Raw genomic sequence first — 21,255 nt, 5'->3', positions numbered from 1 at the left:
ATGCAATGTTATTCCCAATGAGAAATGACCTTGAGACCCTGTCTGTCCCACAGGCCATCATGGAAACCCAAGGAATAGCTGATGGTGTTTGTGCTGACCCAAGTTCATGTCAACTCATGTACCTGTCCTGCATGCTCACATCCCATCTGTACAATGCAAACATGGATTTCTGAACTACTCATTCAGTGTAATTCCATGGAGGGACAAAGACCTCTGAGCTGGGGTGAGAGGCCAGTGGTGGAAATGGTGGTTGTGAGGGGCCAGTCCATGGTGATTGACCTGGGGCTCCTTCCGTGGGGTGCCCAGTGCACAGGGGCACAGCCCAGCCCCTGCTCTGCTGGTCCTGCAGGTCTCTGGCAGGAGCCTGGCTGTGAGAGGACACTGCTGTGTGCCAGCCCTGCACACACACACTGTTCAGCTGCACACTGATGTTTCATCTGTGGCCACTTCTGTAGGAATAAGCTTGGGAGAAACTATGCAAGAAGATATAAACCATCATGCACTGCCCAAAGAAGATCACTTTTCATTGTGCAAGTACTGTTACTGAGGCCACCTCTGTCACAGCAGTGCCCATTGCCTGTCCCTGCCTGCGCTCACAGGACTGACACACAGCAGGACGGTGACCAAGCTGCCAGAGCACTCAGGCCTTGCACCAACACAAGGGATGAGAAGGAGAGTGTGGGAGTGGAACCAGAACAGCTCTGGAAGAATAAGCGCTGCTGCTCCCTGGCAGTGCTGCCATGCCAGAGCTGTCTTCCCCTCCACCCACGCACAGGAACTGTCCCTGCAGCTCTAAAAAGCCCTTGCAGGAAGGATATATTGAAAAACAAGTCACTAAAGAGCCCTTTATTCTGTTTAGAGAGAAGGAGAGCACTGTTGCAAATTTAAGCAGCCAACAGTTAGAAAAGCCAGCAATGAATTAAAAAGGGGTTGACAACATTATCACAATAAGAAAACAACCAACAACACCAGAGAATGCAGTTGACAGGCTGGGCTTGTAATTAGCTACATTAAAACTTCTGTATAGAAGAAGATGGCCAGTTTATTGCTTCAGAAAACAGAAGGATATGAGTTTCCACAGAGCATCCTTGAGCTCCTGGTTCCTCATGCTGTAGATGAGGGGGTTCACTGCTGGAGGCACCACTGAGTACAGAACAGACACCACCAGGTCCAGGGATGGGGAGGAGATGGACGGGGGCTTCAGACAGGCAAACATGGCAGTGCTGACAAACAGAGACACCACGGCCAGGTGAGGGAGGCAGGTGGAAAAGGCTTTGTGCCGTCCCTGCTCAGAGGGGATCCTCAGCACGGCCCTGAAGATCTGCACATAGGACACCACGATGAACACAAAACACCCAAAAGATAAACAGACATTGACCATCAGAAGCCCAATTTCCCTGAGGTAGGAGTGTGAGCAGGAGAGCTTGAGGATTTGGGGGATTTCACAGAAGAACTGGCCCAGGGCATTGCCCTTACACAGCGGCAGTGAAAATGTATTGGCCGTGAGCAGCAGAGCATTGAGAAACCCAGTGGCCCAGGCAGCTGCTGCCATGTGGACACAAGCTCTGCTGCCCAGGAGGGTCCCATAGTGCAGGGGTTTGCAGATGGCAACGTAGCGGTCGTAGGACATGATGGTGAGCATAGAATATTCTGCTACTATCAAGAATGCAAATGAAAAGAGCTGTGCAGCACATCCTGAGTATGAGATGGCCCTGGTGTCCCAGAGGGAGTTGGCCATGGACTTGGGGACAATGGTGGAGATGCAGCCCAGGTCGAGGAGGGCGAGGTTGATCAGGAAGAAGTACATGGGGGTGTGGAGGTGCTGGTCCCAGGCTATGGTGGTGATGATGAGGCCGTTGCACAGGAGGGCAGCCAGGTAGATGCCCAGGAAGAGCCAGAAGTGCAAGAGCTGCAGCTCCCCTGTGTCTGTGAACGGCAGGAGGAGGAACTGGGTGATGGAGCTGCTGTTGGACATTTGCTTTTCCTGAGCATGGGGCGCTGTCATGAGAAAAAAAAAGACAGTGAGAATCCAGGGCAGAGTCCACTGACAAAAATCAAACCAGCTCCCATACACCATCCCCTGTCACACACAGACACTATTTTGTTTTTCTAGGAGTACCTTTTTCAGCACTGTGGCTGCAGCCCTGCTTGGGGCTGGAAAATGTGCAACCAAGAGCAGGGCCTCTGCCCATGGGCTGTCGATAAGTCAGCCCAGCTCTGCAGAAGTGGGGCCACGGGTACGGTGGGGACTGTCCTGGTTCTGCTAACACAGAAGGGCTGCCAGCACTTGCTTTCCCAGTGATAGGGAAGAGAGATGGTGAAGGCATTTTTTTACACCTCCCCCCATATTCACTGCAGAGTGTACTTGGGTGTCAGAAACCCTCAGCATTTCTGCTGCACTGAGGAGAACAGAGCGAGTCCTGCGAGACCAGAGGATGCCTGTGGGTCAGTGCAGAGTGAGGGCAGCTGCTCTGTCCCTCTGTCTTGCTCCAGCTGCCCTGGGCTGGCACCTTTCTGAGATGGGGGCTGATCACACTGCCATGTTACCATGAAAAGCCACCAGGCACTGCTGAAAGCAGAGGGATCCACCTCAGACCATGACAGGTCTCACCCTTCCCTAAGGTCTCAGCACCCCACGTTTAGTCCAGGACACACACGGATCATTCCACAGCCCCACAGACTGCATTGCCACAGCCCCACAGGTCAGAGCAAAGCTGGGACACATGTTCCCATGGACACACCTGCAGGAAAGGACCCACAAGATCAGGCTGTGACTCTGCAGCTGAAACTGCCATCCCCAGAGAGCCTGACAGCAAGAACAAGATCCCAACAGCAGTGACCCAGAGCAGGGGAGCAAGAAGGAAAATGCGGTGAGGGTGGGTGTGAGAGAGGCCAGGGCAGAGGCAGCCGGGCACTCAGACAGCGTCACCCTTCCCCAGCTGTGCAGCCACCTCCCAGACACCAACACTGCCGGGCAGCTGCTCTCAGCCCCTGTGCTCTGCAGAGGAACTGCAGCTCTGGCTGCACAGGAGCTGCTTCATGCCTTGGAGCCCCCGGCCCTGAGGGCAGAGGCTTTGCTGGGTGGGAGAGGAGGCCAGGGGGCTGCTCACAGGAGGGATCTGTACTGCAGGGGGTCACAGGGACTTTTCTTTGTTCTCCCTCCCATAACAATTCTGGGTTCCGTTTCCTCTCATTTCTGATCATTTCCCTGCTGCCTGGAGATTCTCCCCTGGGAGGTGTTTCCCTGTCCATGTCTCTTCCCTGTCAGTGCTCACAGACCATCCCACCCTCTGTGCCCCCCCCCGGCCCTACAGATCCTGCCTGTTCACAGGGCACTGCCTGGGGGCATCTTCCTGTCTGCAGGCTGGAAAACAGGACAGGTCAGACTAAGGCTGACGGGTCCAGCCAAGGTGATGCAGGTGCTGTGCACAGGCAGAGGGGTGGTGAAGGGATGTCATGAGCCTTCTGGCAGATGTACTGATCACTCAGAGCTGCAGTTCAGGAGTCTCAGTGACTTGTTTCAGCATGAGAGCTCATTTTCGTTTTATCCTTTCCTGCACCTCCCACCCCTTGGGAGAGGAAAGTGAAGAGACAGGCTCAGGAAAGCTCCTTATCTGTCTGGTAATCCTTGCATTGATCTTGTCGTTGGGGCATCGCCTTAGAAAAATCCTGCAGGTGATCTGTATGTGTGAGCAGCCCTGACCCACACAGCACCCTCTCGACAGCAGAAGCACCTTTCCTGCCCTTATCAGGGATGCTCCTTCCCCCCACAGCTTGTCCCCACAGCACCGTGGGGATCTCCCCCAGACAGGGACCCTGATCTGCAGGACAGCCCTGGGCACCCCTGGGTGCTCCCCCTGCAGTCACCCTCAGCAGAAGTTGTCGTCATTCCCTGTACCTCTGACAGTGCAGCAGGGAAGCCCTGCTCTGGAGTGTGTTCTTCTCCTCTACAACAGAGATACTGTGACAGAGACCTGACAGATAAATTGTAAATTATGGGATGTACCAGCTTAAGTTCTCCCTCCAGGAAATGCAGCTGCATTGTCCTACAGCCAGAGACTTACCGTGTTAGAACTGTGATTTGTCTCATTGAATCCTCAGCAATCAACCACCCCACATTGCCTTTAACCTCTCTGTGCCTGGCTCCTGTGCGCTCGGTGCTGCAGGCAGAGCCCTCAGCCCTGCTGCGTGTGCAGAGGAGCTGCTCCTGGGCAGAGCTGTCTCTCTGCAGCGCTGCCGCTGCCATGAGCTCCCTGTGTCCCAGGAGCCCAGCCCAGCTCAGCAGCACAGGACCAGCCCATGATGTCCCTTTCTCTGTCCTCTCTGGGCTCCTCCAGGCGTCCCTGGGGCTGCAGTGGCACAACTTTGAAGTTGAAGCAATCAGTGATGTTGATTCTCTCTCCCCTTCAGAGACACTTCTTTCCAGCATTGTATTTTTCATTTTAAAAAATAAATCGGTATGAGAATCATATTTTCTTGTCACATCATTAGACAGGACACCAGAAACTTTACAGCAAAAGATCTAATATCTCCAGGCTAGGGGAGGAATATCTTCAGTTGAATGACTTTAGGCATTTTGTTCAGGTTTTATACTTCTAGGTCTAGAGAGACATTCATCAGTCTTTGGCCATGTCATGTCTGTGCTCTGAAGCAAAGCCTTTGCACACATGGGCTCTTGGACACTTGGTACAAGGTTTCTTGTGACAGGTCAGAGCTGGGCTGGTGCCACAGCTGGGGTGGTTCAGCCCAGATGTGAAGCAATGTCCTCAGCCAGGGACCTGACTGGGGGAGCTGGAGCTGTCAGTGCTGCAGACAGAGCTGTGACACGGGTGGAATGAACTGCCAGGCAGGGTGGCAGAAGTGAGTTCATCTGGTCTGCAAGGACAGCAGCCGCCAAGCACAGCAACAGTCCAGATCAAAACTCAGTCCAGACCTGTAAGGCAATTCAAGGGCCCCATAATGAGCTGTTACTACTGCAGGAACAGTTAAAAGAGAAAAAAGGACGCTGTGTGGACACTGATGAATATAATAAGAGGTGAGAATCTCTATGTCCTCTTGTTCTCCCTCTTCTCCAGGAAGGTCTCCCAGGCCTCTGTGTCTGGAGTCAGAACAACCAGCAGTGGATGGGGATCAAGTCGGGGTCACTGGAACTAACACAATCCTCTCCAGTCTATGGGACAGCAGGGGCAGCATCCCAGGAGCTGGGACAGCAGGACCATGTCACAGTGAGGCCACTCTCCACCATCTTGGAAAGCTCATGGAGACTGGGGGGACTCCCTGACCACTGGCAGCTCTCACACAGTGTGTGCACTTTTCAAAATGGCCAATGGGTGAGCAGGGGAACTAAGGGCTGTTCCCCAGAGCATGTCCACTGGGACCCCATTTCTGGGTGTCTGGAAGAGAAGGTGATGAGGTTTACCCAGGGTAAAGGCAGGGCAGATGAAGGAAGCTCAGAACTCCAGACTCTGCGGCACAGTTGGGACTGCAGAGACTGGAAATGCAGGTAACTGTGTGTCAGTGCACACCACATAAATATTCTGCCTTCCTTTGTGCCTTTGCACTGACCTGGGATCTGTTCATTGGCCACCTTTGTCTCAAAAAGAAACTATTCTCCTATGCCAACAACACCTCATACCAGGAAACAAAAAAACCAAACCAAACCAAACCAAACTCTTTAAATGATTAAAAAAACAAGCGTGAGACAAAACATTGTTCTAAGAACTTCTTTCAAGACACAACTACTGAGGTGTAGTAGATGTTTTGAAAAGCAAGAATGACTGCTACGAATTAAATTTAAGAGCTTTAGTTCATCATCATCATCAAGGAGAATAAGGAGTTCCCTGTTACTGTTATCAGTGACAGCACCACCGTTCACAAACATCCTTCAGAGCATCTCCATTTTTCCTGGGCTCCAAAGCGCATCCTGCTCAGGTTTTGAAAGGATTGCTGCAAACCCCTGTGACCCAAATCTCTACAACTGTCTCTGCTCAACAGCCTTTTACCCCAGGAAGGGGAAAACTGCCAATGCAGACACCAACCCAGTGCCCAACCTGCCTGGAGAGCCAGGACAGTTGTGCCACACAACAGCCGCCTCTGAGGGAAGCTGGAGGTGATGGAACTGAAATGGTTTTAACCCAAATCATAGAATCAGAGAATCATTTACACTGGAAAAGACCATTAAGAACATGGAGTCCAACCGTAAATCAAACACTGTCAACTCCACCACTAAACCATATCCCAAAGCGCCACATCTCCACGTCTTATAAACACCTCCAGCAATGGCAGCTCCAATCCTGAGCTGGCAGGACACCATTGGCTGCAGTTGGACATAAGATACTGGTCATGGCTGTGAGTTCAGTCCTCGCTGGCAGAATGTCTCACACCCTCACTGAGGAGGGCAGGGGGCTGGGAGATGGGAGCACGTTTCAGTTTCCAGATCCCAGCACAGAGCCTAAACCATCCTGCCCTTGGACTCTGGATCCCATTTCGTGAGATGCAAAGCTGGTGGGGCTTCTGTGGATAATCACGTTAAAAGGCACGAAAAGTCCTTCAAATGTTTGTGTAATTTGTCTTGGAATGTCAGTTTTATATGCTTATATTTAAATGTCTGTAAAATAGCACTCTGCATCTCTGGTAGCCCCCCTGGCAATGATGATTAAATAGGCATTTGCACTATAAGGCTTCATACCCCATCCACAAGCACACATCCAAGTGGTTCAGATGACGGGTGGTCTGGCAAACGTCACCCTTTGTGTCCCCAGGTGATGGACACTGCTCATGTGCCTCTGCAGAGAGTGGCAGGAGCTGGATCCCCTTCTCGGGACAGACTCCTTCCAGGAGAGACACAGACACAGGGGGAACTCATCAGGGCTTTACGGCATTTCACTCGGCGTCAGTTTTGACATATTGGGTGCTGTCCTGTGACTGCCCTTTCTGCACAAATGATCATACAAACACAACCATTTAGTGAAACATGGTCATAAAGGGGCTGTTATGGACAAGAAATGTAACCATGAACTCTGGAGAGAGTGAGGAAGTTTATAATAAGCACCAGGAAGAACCAAGAAGCTCGAGGCCTCTTCTGAAGAGCAGGAGGCCCTGAGCAGCCGTGATTGGCCATTGTAGGTGTGGGAGAGGGTCAGGGCATGTCAGGGAGAAGCAATGAGATGGTGATGGCTTCAGTGAACCCTTCCAGCCATGTCTGAGCCCAGAAATGGAAAGCAGTTGATGTCTGCAGGTGGAGGAGGAACAGGAGGAAGATTTTCCTGGCAATATGGAAGGAAGAAAGGCCTCTCTTGGGCTAATCCTATATGGCAGTGACATTTCCATCCTGTGGGCATGGCTGTGCCTGGGAGATGGGGAATGGCTGCTGCTGGGGTGGCTGTGCTCAGTCATGGCCCATGAGCTGACCCTGCTCTGCTCCTCTCTTACACTGCCCACACTTGGATGGTCCTCAGGAATCATCCATGACCCTGGTTGATGCATGAACCTCCTGGAGTGATGGCTATGGATCCAAATAGGGGATTCAAGCAAGTTTGTGACTGGGACATTGAGGTGATTGGTGACCACTGCCAGGTGAATGAAAGAAGCTGAATGAGTTGTGAGGAACTCACAGGTATTTCCAACTCCACAGAAAACCGGAGTATTGCAGTTAAAGCAACAGCACTTGACATAAACACCACCCCCAAAACACAAAACACTCACACTGACCACAGGAAAAGCCTTGAAAAACTTTTGAGAAAAATCTACCAGGTCCCAGGGGTCAGGGCTCAGCCATTCTGGTGATGAACAAGCATCAAGGATTGACATGGCATCAGAGCCACCTCCACATGGCCCTCACCACCTGGAACCAGCGTCTCCAAGTCTTCCCTTCAGCAGCCTCTACGGACAGGGACCTGCACTGGTTGTTTCCTTCACAGCTGTGTCAGTGATGGCCCTTCATGGGGTCCCAAACACCCTCAGAAACTTGGAGTTTGCTTCTGTATTTCACTTCATTAGAGGTTTGTTCATTCTCTCAGTAGCTGCAGTTCAGGATCATGGCAGCAGAGGGCTAATTAACATCGAAAATGCTCTTAGAAGCCAAGGCTTTGTGCATCATTTTCCTAAAGGCTTCAGGTCTGGTGTGGATGATTAGGGAGATTTCAGGAATAGCAAAACAGAGACCATTTGCATAACTAACAGCAATAAAGCCAAATTTCTTCTATTTCCTTCCCTGCTTGCCCTTCCCTCCCTTTCCAGAACAGGTGGCATCAGCAGCCTCCAGTTCATATTGATGTGGAATGCCTCCTAGGAAAGACTGAATATGTCAGAAAAGTGGGTAACTAAATCACCATATGAGAGAGGAGAAAGACCAGGACACCTCAGTAGGAGTCACACTCCTCTGGACGACGAGTAAAGCAATAAACGGCTCATCTGCTTCTACATAGAAGTTTTAATGTAACTTGTTACAGGTCCAGCTTGTCATCTGTATTTTCTGTTGTTGTTGGCATTTTTTTTGTTCTGATAATGTTGTCATCCCCTTTCTAAATCACTGTCTGCTTTTCTTCTATAACCCCTGGTTGTGTAAATGAGGAGCCATGATCTGTGTGTATTTAAACAAAGTAAAGGGTCCTGTAGTGACTTGACTTTCACTATATCCTTCCTGCAAGGCCTTTTGGAGCTGCAGGGACAGTTTCTGTCCATGGGAGTAAGGGAAAAGAGTCCAGCATGGCAGCACTGTCAGGGAGCAGCAGCGCTTGTTCTTCCAGAGCTGTTCTGTTCCCACACTCTTCTTCTCATCCCTGGTGTTGGTGCAAGGCCTGAGTGCTCTGGCAGCTTGGTCACCATCCTGCTGTGTGTCTGTCCTGTGAGCGCAGGCAGGGACAGGCAATGGGCACTGCTGTGACAGAGCTGGCCCCAGAACAGTCTTTCCAGATAGAAAGGTGATCTCCTCAGGGCAGGGACTGATGGTTTCTATCTTCTTGCAAAGTTTCTCTCAAGCATATTCCTACAAAAGTCACCCACATATGAAACCCCACTGTGCAGCTGAACAGTATGTGTGTGCAGGGCTGGCACACAGCAGTGTCCTCTCACAGCCAGGCCTCCTGCCAGAGATCTGCAGGACCAGCAGAGCAGGGGCTGGGCTGTGCCCCTGTGCACTGGACACCCCACAGAAGCTGCCCCAGGGCATCGTCATGGACTGTCCTTTCACAACCACCATTTTCAGCACTGGCCACCATCACGCACAGATGTTGTTCTTCCCTCCATGGATGGACACTGAATGAGTAGTTCAGCAGTCTGTGTTTGCTTTGTACAGATGAGATGTGAGCACGCACATCATGTATGTGAGGTGCCATGACCATGAGCCAGCACTGTGTCCTTGTGGCCAGGAAGGCCAATGGCATCCTGGGGTGTATTACAAGGGGGGTGGTCAGTAGATCGAGAGAGGTCCTCCTTCCCCTCTACTCCGCCCTGGTGAGACCCCATCTGGAATATTGTGTCCAGTTCTGGGCCCCTCAGTTCAAGAAGAAACTGGAGAGGATCCAGCATAGGGCAACAAAGATGATTAAGGGAGTGGAGCACTTCCCTTATGAAGAAAGGCTGAGGGAGCTGGGTCTCTTTAGTTTGGAGAAGAGGAGACTGAGGGGTGACATTAATGTTTATAAATATATAAAGGGTGAGTGCCACGAGGATGGAGCCAGGCTCTTCTCAGTGGCAAACAATGATAGGACAAGGGGTAATGGGATCAAGCTGGAACACAAGAGGTTCCACTTAAATTTGAGAAAAAACTTCTTCTCAGTGAGGGTGACAGAGCACTGGACCAGGCTGCCCAGGGAGGTTGTGGAGTCTCCTTCTCTGGAGACATTCAAAACCCGCCTGGACATGTTCCTGTGCGACCTCACCTAGGCGTTCCTGCTCCAGCAGGGGGATTGGACTAGATTATCTTTTGAGGTTCCTTGCAATCCCAAACATATTGTGATACTGTGATACTGAGTGACGTGAACACGAGTGAGCACAAACACCATCAACTGTTCCTTGGGGTTCCATGAAAACCTGTGGCACACACAAGGTCCTGAGGTAACTTCCTGTTGGAAGTAACACCCCATGGGAAACTGCCTGAATGCAGCACTGGGTTGTGCTTCCTTAATTGAGCTCCCCGTGTCCATTCCTCATGATGTAGGACATCTCAGATTAGTGCAGAGCAGGGAGACACACCACAGGGCTGAGGTGTCTCCCACCCCTTTGGACTGGAAACAAGAGGCCAAAGGGACAATGTGACTCCTGTCTCTGTGTGTAAAAGGGACAGACTGTCTCTGAGCATCCCTGGGTGAACAAGGAGTCCTGAGACCAACTCAGATATGGATGCCTGATGGAACCTTGGCATTTCTGTGTGTGACTCCAGGAACAAACCTCAGTGGCCCAGTGAGATTCATCTCAGCTGCTGGGACAGGCTCATTGCAAGTGCTCCTGTCTGCTCTGTTACCCTTACCTGTGATTCTGGATTGTGCTCTCAAAAGTAAGACAAAGTGGTAAGAGGGTTTCCGAGGTCTTTGGAAAATGCAGATATCGAACCCATCTGCATGAAAAGCATGAAGGAAAATTAACAGCTGGTCAACCTGCTGCCATACCTGGAATTTTGCAGGGTCGCAGACATGGTGTTCCTTGGTGTCCTAGTAGCCAGATCAGGGATCTCTGGGCTGGAGAACCGGAAGCTGGCTGGGAAGTTGGCTGGACAATCAAGACAAATGTCATCAGCGGTACAAAGCCCTCCATGCAGCCAGTTACTAGTAGCATCCCTCAGTGACCAGCACTTGGACCAACACTGTTAAACGTCTTTATTCTCCCTCTGTATGATGTGACAAGTGCCCTTTCAGCTTCTCTGTGGATGATGCATAGTTGTGAGGAACCCTTGAACAACCTCACCTGGTTAACCCTGCCTGGAGCAGGACAGTGAGACAAGTGAGATAAGGGCTCTCTTCAAACCTCAAGTTATTTTGCGATTCAATGAATCTTTCTTTTGGAGAGCATTTTGAAGGCAGAATAGGCAGAGGAAGAATAAAAAGAACAAAAGACAGAAAAGGAGTTCTAAATGTTGTCAACAAAAATACAGCAGTTCCTCTGAAGAGTGTTTTTCAACTCAAATCTCTAGTAGGGAATATATTTGATAAATTTGATAAAACAAGTATACTTTTATCTGATCGGGTCCTGGGCCATAAAAAAGGTGATGGATAGTTATGGTATTATGAGTTCAGTTCTGTCTCAGACACTCATAATCCAGTCAGAATCCTGTGGCTGTGAAGGGGACAGTGAGGCCAGTTCTGTGTCTGGAGGTGACAGCCCAGCAGCAGGGACATGGCTGGGAAAGAACCTCAGCCTAAGTATGACAGATCCTACCCAGGAAGAGATCTTGGAGACAGGTTGTCACATCCATCCCACCTGAGAACATGACGGGACAGCAGCAGGGACATGGTCGTGCGTATCAGAGAAGCTGAAAGGCCAGCAGCACTCATGGGATTTAGGAGGTCATGGTGAGATTACTTCTCTCTGGTCAAGTGCAAGACAACTAGAAGAATAACAGGTTGGGATCTCTGCTTCATGGGCAGTTTCTAAGGTGGTAAAACTTCCACAAGCAGTGGGAAAAAGCAGCAGAGAAAAAAAAAACAAAGCCACCAAGTGCAGATGGGGAAGTAGAGACTGGATATCAGGAGGAAGAAATGTCACTGGAAGGGCAGTGCTGTGGGGCAAGAGGTGACCCAGAGGGAGCTGGATCAGCCCATGGTTTGTGTTCCAAAGAGCAGCCAGTGAGGGTGCAGACACAGCAGTGAAGGGGCAGAAATGCTGGGGGGAGAGCAGGTGGGGAAGTGAGATGGGTGTCTGTAGCCTGCAGGGAAAGAGGGGCAGGGGTAGGACCGTGTAGAACAGCCTGGGATGGAGATGGTAAAGGGCGCTGTAAGGCTGGAAGGGACCCACAGAACCCAGGTCTCTGTCCCCTTGGCCATGGCAGTTGTCTCTGCCACTGAGGCCCAGGAGAAGACATGTTGTCCTCATGGCACTGGGGCCTCGCTGCCTCCTTGCAGCCCCATGGGGAAGCTGGAAGTTGTTGTACCAGTGTTGTCCTTCCCTGGGCCTTGCGCACCCACATCCCACGGTCCCAGGAAGAGCACTGAGCCATGTGTGAGGGACAGGATCCCCCTTCCCATTGCCTGGAGGTCATGGCTTCTCCTTTCTGCTTCAGAAAGCAAACCAAGGGGTTTCTGAGCATCAGAGCTGAAGAAAAGACTCAAAGGAGACCTCATGGTGGCTACAACTTCCTCACAAGGGGAGAAGGAAGTGAAAGGACTGATCTCTTCTCTCTGGTGACCAATGACAGAATCCAAGGGAATGGAAGAAGATGTGCCAGGGGAGGTTTAGGTTGGACATGAGGAAAAGGTTCTTCCCCCAGAGGTGCTGGACACTGAACAGGCTCCCCAGGGAGGTGTCACAGCCCCAACCTGACAGTGTTCAAGAAGAGACGGGACAACGTCCTCAGACACACGGGGTGAGCTGTGGGGTGTCCTGTGCAGGGACAGGAGTTGGACTCCACGATCCTTGTGGGTCCCTTCCAACTCAGGACATTCTATAATTCTATGAAATACTACATCAAAAGTCCATGTTTTCACTGTACGGATGAGTTGTAAACATACACATCATGTGCATGTCCACTGTGTGCATGTGGTGAGATGAACCCAAAGGAACACAAATGCCATCAGCTATTCCTTCGGGTGCCATAAAGGTTAGAGGGACAGAGATGGTGTTCAGGGGTCTCTTCCAACCTGTGTTATTGTAGGATTCCATGAATCTTTTCCTTGGAGAGCTCTTTCACGTCAGAATAGACAGAAGAAGGAGAACAAAAAATCAGAGCTAGAAGCAGAGATATAAAATGTCCCAGTGTAAATACAGCAGCTTCTCTGAGGAACGTTTCTCCACTCAAACCCTTGATAATAATCTATTAGATAAACTTGATGAAAGCAGCTTAGTTTGATCTACTCACACAGTGGACCACAAGGAGGGTGATGGTGGGTACGATGTCGTGTGGTCACTTGTGTCTCAGGAACTCATAGATCCAGTAGGGAGCCAATGGCTGTGGAGGGCACTGTGAGGTCACTTCTGCCTCTGCTGGGGATTGGCCAACAGCAGGAACATGGCTGGGAAAGGACTGTGAGGTCACACACACGAGACAAGCAATCGGGCCCAATCAGCATGGCTGGATGAAAGGCAGGTCCTGCTTGACCAGCCTGATCTCCTTCTGTGACAAGGTGACAGGCTGAGCAGATGAGGGGAAATCTGTCGTGGGGAGTGAATCCGCCACACAGGCTGTGGGTGTTGTGTCCTTAGACTGCAGTAAAGCCTTTGACACCGTGTCCCACAGCATCTTCTGGAGAAGCTGCAGCTCATGGCCTGGATGGTGTATCTGCGATGGGCAAAGAACTGGCTGGGAGGCATTTTAGAGCCATTTGTCCCCTTCCTGTTCACATGGGCATCCCATGAATGCATCACTGCTCTCTACCCAAGCGTAGACAGGCACAAGGCCTTCTCCACCTGGACCTCTCACCAATGCCACTGTTTTCTCCAACACCCTCATCCTTGACTGTGAGATGCCCAGAACAGCCCTCCCAAGACAGTTTGACAAAGCCTTTTTTCTACACCTTCGCCACATCCCTGCTCAATCCCTTCATGTAAAGCTTAAGGACCAGAAAGGTTGGGTACAAGAAGGACATTGAGAAAAATGGTCAGGAAAGCTTTGAGGTGCACAGAGAGCCCATCAACATGTTGGGCTGCTGTTCTCTCTGAACAGGCCCAGAAGACCTGGACAGCATTTGCTGTGTCCCAGAAACTCACCTGGAAGGTTGGGATATGGAGAAAAGGTTTGGTCTGGGAAGGGGCAGACAGGTGCTGGTGGAACTGGCTGGTGTGACCGTGAGACATCTCTCCAACACCTCAGAAAAGTCCTGGCTCTCAGGGAGGCTGCATGGTCCTCTGAGAAAGAAAATAGCAAAAATGACTTATCATAGAATAATTGTGGTTGGAAGAGACGCTTAAGATCATCGAGTCCAACCATAACCTAAATCTGGCACTAAACCATGTCCCTAAGAACCTCTTCTGTATGTCTTTTAAACATCTTCAGTGATGGTGACTCCACAACCTCACTGGGCAGTCTGTTCCATTGCTTCAAAACCCTTTCCCTGAAGAATTTTTTCCTCATATCCAATCTAAACCTCCCCGTGTGCAACTTGACGCCATTTCCTCTTGTCCTATGACTTGTTACTTGGGAGAAGAGACCAACACCCACCATGATAAAACCTCCTTTCAGGTAGTTGTAGACAGCTACAAGGTCTCCCCTCAGCCTCCTGTTCTCAAGGCTGAACAGCCCCAGCTCCCTCAACCGCTCCTCATAAGACGGGTGCTCCAGACCCTTCACCAGCCTTGTCACCCTCCTCTGAACTCTCTCCAGCACCTCAATGTCTTCCTTGCCATGAGGGGCCTAAAACTGACCCCAGGATTCAAGGTGCAGCCTCACCAGTGCCCAGTACAAAGGGATGATCACTTCTCTAGTCCTGCTAAAGCTCTGATTGAATCAAGGCTTGAACACCTTGGTGTGACCCAGTTTCTGACAGGTTGGACTGCAGACTCCTGATGTCCCTTCAACCTCAGTTCTCTTATGATCCCATTGTGATTCTGGGCTCTGTTTCAGACAGGAGCAGAGCAGGCGATGATGGGGCAGGATCCACCTGTGCTGTAGGTGACCATCTAAAACAACATCTCAGCCAGTGAACCAGCCAACACCTCCGTGTGACTCACTCTGGGCAACGTGTGAGGAGTCCTGGGCAGGGAAGGTTTAGAGGGCATGGGGCACTGTGCAAGAACAACATGATCTTGGCTTCATGCCTGCAGGCCCATCAGATGTCAGTTAATGTCAATGAAAATTAAAATAAGAGGAACTGAAGACAAAGATCAAAAGCAGAGGATGGTGTCAACATACTTTTTTTGTTTCTTTGGTGTGGTGTCTTTTCTTTGAAAAGGAAAGAGTTTTCCAGAACTCAGCATGGATTTAGGACACAAATGTCTTCAGCTCCAGGGACACAAACACCTGGTGCCCGTGTAGATGCCCCAGGAACCCCTGCCCAGGCTCCACCTGCACTGCAAGGTGCTCTGGTCTCCTCAGGTCCTGTGTGATAGAAGCCAATTCCAGGCCAGCACCTCAGGTACACGGGGCCCCTAAAATGGCACTGGCTGTTTATGGTGATACAGCTGGTGACTGATGTCTGCCTGGAAACGTCCACTTTTCTATTGTTGTTTTTTTTTTGTTGTCATTGTTGCTTTTTTTGGTTGTTGTTGGCTTTTTGTTTTTGTTTTTTTTTTGTTTGTGTGGGTCTTGTTGTGGTTTGTTTTTTTTTAACATACTAATTTAAAAAAATAAAAGGCCAAAAATGAATTATGGTGAAGTGTACTAAGGATTGGAGAAGAAATATTGGTCTTCCCCTGTACTTCTATTACCAACACTCTATGATTCCATCTCCCTCGTCATTCAGGAGTTGCCACCTCTCCTGATTAAATGTCCCTGTCAAAGGACAGCTTTCCAGACTGTCTGGACGTTTGCCCTTCTCAGTGCTCTCAGGTTTCTCCTCCACTTGCTCTTTGGTCACTCAGTGGCCTCTCAAGTGTCTGGTTTCTGCTTTGAGCTTCAGGGAGTTACAAACTTGCCCCATTCTTCAGAGCTCTAATTAACATGGTAGTCAACACGTTCATTGTGTTTATTTCTATCCTTTCCTATCTCTCTGTCTAAACCAGTTCTTGTGTGGCTGTCCCTTGTGGATGCTGGACCTCATCAGATCCAGCTTACACACACAGCTGAGGGAAGTGTTTTGCTGTTTACTAAACTGTGCAGTGTTTGCACAGGAGAGCAGGTGGAGCTGGTGCACAGGAGCTGCAGCATCTCCTGCAGAGCTCAGTGGAGAAGTCTGATGTATGAAAAGCGATGCAATCTCTGGTGGCCAATGAGGGAACCAGCAGACTGGGGTTGGGGGGAGGAGCCAAGTTGTCCATACAGTGTCCAGTCCAGACTGTTTTCCTGCCTGTCCAGATGTCTTCAGGAGACCCTTGGGATCAATGTCCAGTGTAGAATGCTGCTGTCACTTCTTCTATACACTGGAAAATGACAGAAAACAACCTTGAAATAATAAACCTCCTTCATTAAATCTTCTTTGAAATCTTCATCAGCAAGTGTCCCATTGAAACCTCTCCAGTTAGTTCTACAAGTCTGGAAGATTTGAAGGAAATTACAGAAAGAAACATCACTCGTTAGGGCTTTCTGTGTTTTAATGAGCCCCATGGCGTATTTGGTGCTGAGTCCATGAACCTCAGATACCAAGCACAGACTGAAGAATCTGCTCAAGAGTCCAAGCCAGAAGGAAACTCCAAAGTACCTTGAAGCATTAATGGGACCCACTGAGGGCTGTTACTGACAAAGCCTCCCCAGGGACTCGTTAGAGCAGATAATTGGAGGCAGTGATTGCATCAGGCAAAGGCAAAGTGCAGCAGCTCTGATGCTGAGAAAAACCCTGGTTTGTTTGATGAAGGACATGGCCAAGCCTTGAGCCCCTGCCCCTAGGAAGGGAGATCCTGTCCGTCACGTGTGGCTCAGGTTCTTCCTGGGGCTGTGGGGAGTGCGATGCCCAGTGCAGGACAATGGTGTGACACTCCCTGGGGGTGCAAGGAGGCAATGGGGTGCCATGGCCATGACAACCATGTGTCTCCTCTTAGGCCTCGCTGCCAGGGACATCAGTCATAGCAAATGGGACAAAGACCTTGGCTCTTTCAGGGACATCCAGCCTTGCCAGTGCCCTTGGCCATCTCCACCACAGTCCATCCTGCACTGTCCCAGGCCTGTGGCTGTTTCCCCACAGGCTGCAGACACCCCATGTGCTTCCCCACCTTGTTCTCAGCCCAGTGTGTCCCCACCTGTGCTGCTATCTCTCCATCCTCACCAGCTGTTCCTTGAAACACAAAGTCATGGCTGATCCAGAGTCCCTCCGAATGACCACAGCACTGTGCTCAGAATGACATTTCTTTATCCTGAGCTCCACTCTGGTTCTCCAGAGCTGCAGTTTCTGATGGTTTTCCTTCCTCATGCTGTTTCCCTGCTCCCATCATCTTGGAAAGTGATTTTCAGGATTTCTGAAGCTACTACTGCCCTTTCTCATCATGGTTTTACCACAGCCACCAACTAAGACCATGAGAGCTGCTCACATCCTGGTCCCAGTCCCCAGGTGGGATAAGGGAGAGAACTGAATGGGAAGGGAGAAACTTGTGCGTTTAGACAAAAAATTAATAAGACAATAAAAATAATACACTACTACTAATAATATACTAAGATATACATAAAGTAAAATATATGACACTCAGTGCAATCCCCCACAGAACTCCCATTGTGCTGAACAGGCAGCCCAAAAGAAGAGAGCACCCTGGTCCTGAACAGCTGATCCCAGCAAGAGAAAGTACAAGTGCAAAACGCAGAGAGGCCCAAGGGCCAATTGAAAAACAGCAAAACATCATAAAACTGAATAACACTGAACTCCCAATAGAATGGAACTTCCGAAAAGAGCTAAGCAATGTAGCCAGAAAACCAAAACTAACGGGCTGGAAAAGGCATCTTCAGCTTTATACTGAGCATGACGCTAATGGTAGAGAATAGCTCGTTGATTGACCTGGATGTTAATCAAGGTGCTGTCCTGTCTGTGCCCCCTCCTGTGTCTTAAGGACATGTGATGAGCACCGGGACTGAAGTACCAGAGCATAAGGACCGGCATTTCTCTCTCTGGTGCTCCTGGCCCCATCCTGTGCTCCCCACAGGGCCCCAACCCGGCACTGATGCTCTGCAGAGCAGGTTGGCTGCAGAACCATGGGGTGACTGCACACTGGTTGTGCTGCTCAGTGAGGGACACAGATGCAACTGCATGGGCTGCACTGTCACTGAGCTCATTCCCGGGGGTCTAAAGCTCTGGAATGGGTCCAGAGCGTTTCTTGGGACTCAGTGGGTTTTCCGCTCATTTCGGCTCAGCAATGCCTTCCTTCTCCTTCAGGTTGGCGGAAGCTGGTGCAGGAAGACGCTGCCTATCCCCTTCCCAGGGACAGAGGTAGGCTGACCAGCTCTTAATTCTTCAAATCCTCCTTCAGGCCCTTCTTGAAGATGGGTTTGACATCTTCCTTCTCCAAGGACCTCAGAACTTCTCTGATTCTGCGGTCACTCTTGAAAGCACAATCCAGAATCACGGGCAAGGGTGATGTAGCAGACAGGAGCACTTGCAATGAGCCTGTCCCTGCAGCTGAGATGAATCTCACTGGGCCAGTGGGGTTGTTCCTGGAGTCACACACAGAAATGCCCGGGTTCCATCAGAACTGGCCTCGTGGACTCCTTATGCACCCAGGGATGTTCAGAGAGAGAGTCCCTTTTACTCACAGAGACAGGAGTCACATTGTACCTCTGGCCTCCTGTTGCTACCAAAAAGGGATGGGAGGCACCTCAGCCCCACATCATGAGGAATGGACACGGGGACCTCAGTTCAAGGGAGAAGATCCCAGTGGGTGGTTTTCCGTGGGCTGTTACTCCCAATGTGAAGTGACCTCAAGACACTGTCTGTCCCGCAGGCCTTCATGGAAGTCCCAGGAGAAGCTGATGACATTTCTGCTCACTCATGTTAATGCCATCTCATGCACATGATGTGCATGCTTGCATCTCATATGTACAATGCAAACATGGACTGCTGACCTGCTCATTCAGCGTCCCTCCATGGAGGGAAGAACAACCTCGGTGAGCTGGGGAGAGAGGCCAGTGCTGGAAATGGTAGTTATGAGGGGCCAGTCCATGGTGATTGACCTGGGGCAGCTTCTGAAGTGTTTCCAGTGAACACGGGCACAGCCCAGCCCCTGCTCTGCTGGTCCTGCAGGTTTCTGGCAGGAGCCTGGCTGTGAGAGGACACTGCTGTGTGCCAGCCCTGCACACACACACTGTTCAGATGCACAATGGCGTTTTATAAGTGGGTGACTTGTGTAGGAATAAGCTTGAGAGAAACATTGCAAGAAGATATAAACCGTCATGCACCGCCCAAAGAAGTGGAAGTACTGTTACTGAGGCCAGCTCTGTCACAGCAGTGCCCATTGCCTGTCCCTGCCTGCGCTCACAGGACTGACACACAGCAGGACGGTGACCAAGCTGCCAGAGCACTCAGGCCTTGCACCAACACAAGGGATGAGAAGGAGAGTGTGGGAGTGGAACCAGAACAGCTCTGGAAGAACAAGCTCTGCTGCTCCCTGGCAGTGCTGCCACAATGGACTCTTTTCCCCTCCTCCCATCACAGCAACTGTCCCTGCAGCTCCAAAAGGCCTTGCAGGAAGGATATAGTGAAAATCAAGTCACTACAGGACCATTTATTTTGTTTAAATACAGAAAGATCATGGCTCCTCATTTACACAACCAGTGTTTATAAAAGAAAAGCAGACAGTAATTTAGAAAGGGCATGACAATATTATCACAACTTAAAAAATGCCAATAACAACAGAAAATAGAGATGAGAGGCTGGATCTGTAACTAGTTACATTAAAACTGCCATGTAGAAGCAGATGGACAGTTTATTTCTTCAGAACACACTAAGATATGAGTTTCCACAGGGCATCCTTGAGCTCTTGGTTCCTCATGCTGTAGATGAGGGGGTTCAATGTTGGAGGCACCACCGAGTACAGAACAGATACCACCAGGTCCAGTGAAGGAGAGGAGATGGAGGGGGGCTTCAGGTGGGCAAACATGCCAGTGCTGACAACCAGGGAGACCACAGCCAGGTGAGGGAGGCAGGTGGAAAAGGCTTTGTGCCGACCCTGCTCAGAGGGGATCCTCAGCACGGCCCTCAAGATCTGCACATAGGAGTAAAGAATGAAAACAAAACACCCAGTTATTGCTAAGAGACTAACCACAAGGAGCTCAACTTCCCTGAGGTAGGAGTGTGAGCAGGAGAGCTTGAGGATCTGGGGGATTTCACAGAAGAACTGGCCCAGGGCATTGCCCTTGCACAGGGGCAGTGAAAATGTATTGGCTGTGTGCAGCAGAGCATTGAGAAACCCAGTGGCCCAGGCAGCTGCTGCCATGTGGACACAAGCTCTGCTGCCCAGGAGGGTCCCGTAGTGCAGGGGTTTGCAGATGGCAACGTAGCGGTCGTACGACATGATGGTGAGAAGTGAATATTCTGCTGTAGCACAGAAAAAGAAAAAAAAGATCTGAGCAGAACATCCTCTGTAGGAAATGTCCCTGGTGTCCCAGAGGGAAATGGCCATGGACTTGGGGACAATGGTGGATATGGAGCCCAGGTCGAGGAGGGCGAGGTTGAGCAGGAAGAAGTACATGGGGGTGTGGAGGTGCTGGTCCCAGGCTATGGTGGTGATGATGAGGCCGTTGCCCAGGAGGGCAGCCAGGTAGATTCCCAGGAAGAGCCAGAAGTGCAAGAGCTGCAGCTCCCGTGTGTCTGAGAACGGCAGAAGGAGGAACTGGGTGATGGAGCTGCTGTTGGACATTGGCTGCCTGTGGGCATGAGGACCTCTCATAGGAGGAAAAGACAGTGAAGGTTTAGATGAGACTTCTCTGGGAATAATCAAAACCATTTCCCACAGACCCTCCCACCCTGTCACGCAAAGAGACACTTTTATTTTTCCAGGAGAAGGTCCTGGCTGGAGCCCTCGTCGGTGCTTGATGAGTGTGCAATGAAGAGCAGGGTCTCTGCCCAGGGGCTCCTGAGGAGTCAGCTTGACCCTGTGTGATTGGGTGGGCAGGGGCCAGTCCTGGGGTTCAGCTTTGTCAGCTGGAACCGCTCCTGGTGCAGAAGGGACTGTCAGCATCTGTACCCCCAGGCCTGAGAAACTGAGTTGGAGAGGTTTGGGGTTTCTACAGCTCCTTCTCCCCTCCCACCCTGGGGAGTGTTGTTGGGTGTCAGAAACCCTCAGCATTTCTGCTGCACTCAGGGAGAACAGAGTGAGCCCTGCAAGACCAGAGGGTGCCTGTGGGTCAGTACAGAGTGAGGGCAGCTGGTCTGTCCCTCTCTCTTGCTCCAGCTGCCCTGGGCTGGCACCTTTCTGAGATGGATGCTGATCACACTCCCATGTTACCCTGAAAAGCCACCAGGCACTGCTGAGAGCAGAGGGATCCACCCCAGACCATGACAGGTCTCACCCTTTCCTAAGGTCTCAGCACCCACC

At 50.7% G+C, this 21,255-nt stretch overlaps 2 protein-coding genes across 2 annotated transcripts; both read right to left on the bottom strand.

The window, feature by feature from the left end:
• Positions 1-1,042: 1,042 nt before the first annotated feature.
• Positions 1,043-1,975, bottom strand: LOC309452637 (olfactory receptor 14A16-like; the record flags this gene model as incomplete). Its single annotated transcript, XM_082077282.1, has 1 exon — positions 1,043-1,975. The coding sequence occupies one exon, from the start codon at positions 1,973-1,975 to the stop codon at positions 1,043-1,045; it is 933 nt and encodes a 310-aa protein (XP_081933408.1).
• A 17,687-nt stretch (positions 1,976-19,662) lies between these two features.
• LOC309452644 (olfactory receptor 14J1-like) lies at positions 19,663-20,577 on the bottom strand (the record flags this gene model as incomplete). Its single annotated transcript, XM_082077287.1, has 1 exon — positions 19,663-20,577. The coding sequence occupies one exon, from the start codon at positions 20,575-20,577 to the stop codon at positions 19,663-19,665; it is 915 nt and encodes a 304-aa protein (XP_081933413.1).
• Between the last annotated feature and the right edge of the window lie 678 nt (positions 20,578-21,255).

This window comes from Streptopelia decaocto (assembly GCF_964273445.1).
Source record: "Streptopelia decaocto genome assembly, contig: HAP1_SCAFFOLD_50, whole genome shotgun sequence".
Lineage (NCBI taxonomy): Eukaryota > Metazoa > Chordata > Aves > Columbiformes > Columbidae > Streptopelia > Streptopelia decaocto.
The sequence above is the reverse complement of the archived record's forward strand: the minus strand, read 5'-3'. Positions and strand labels throughout refer to the sequence as shown.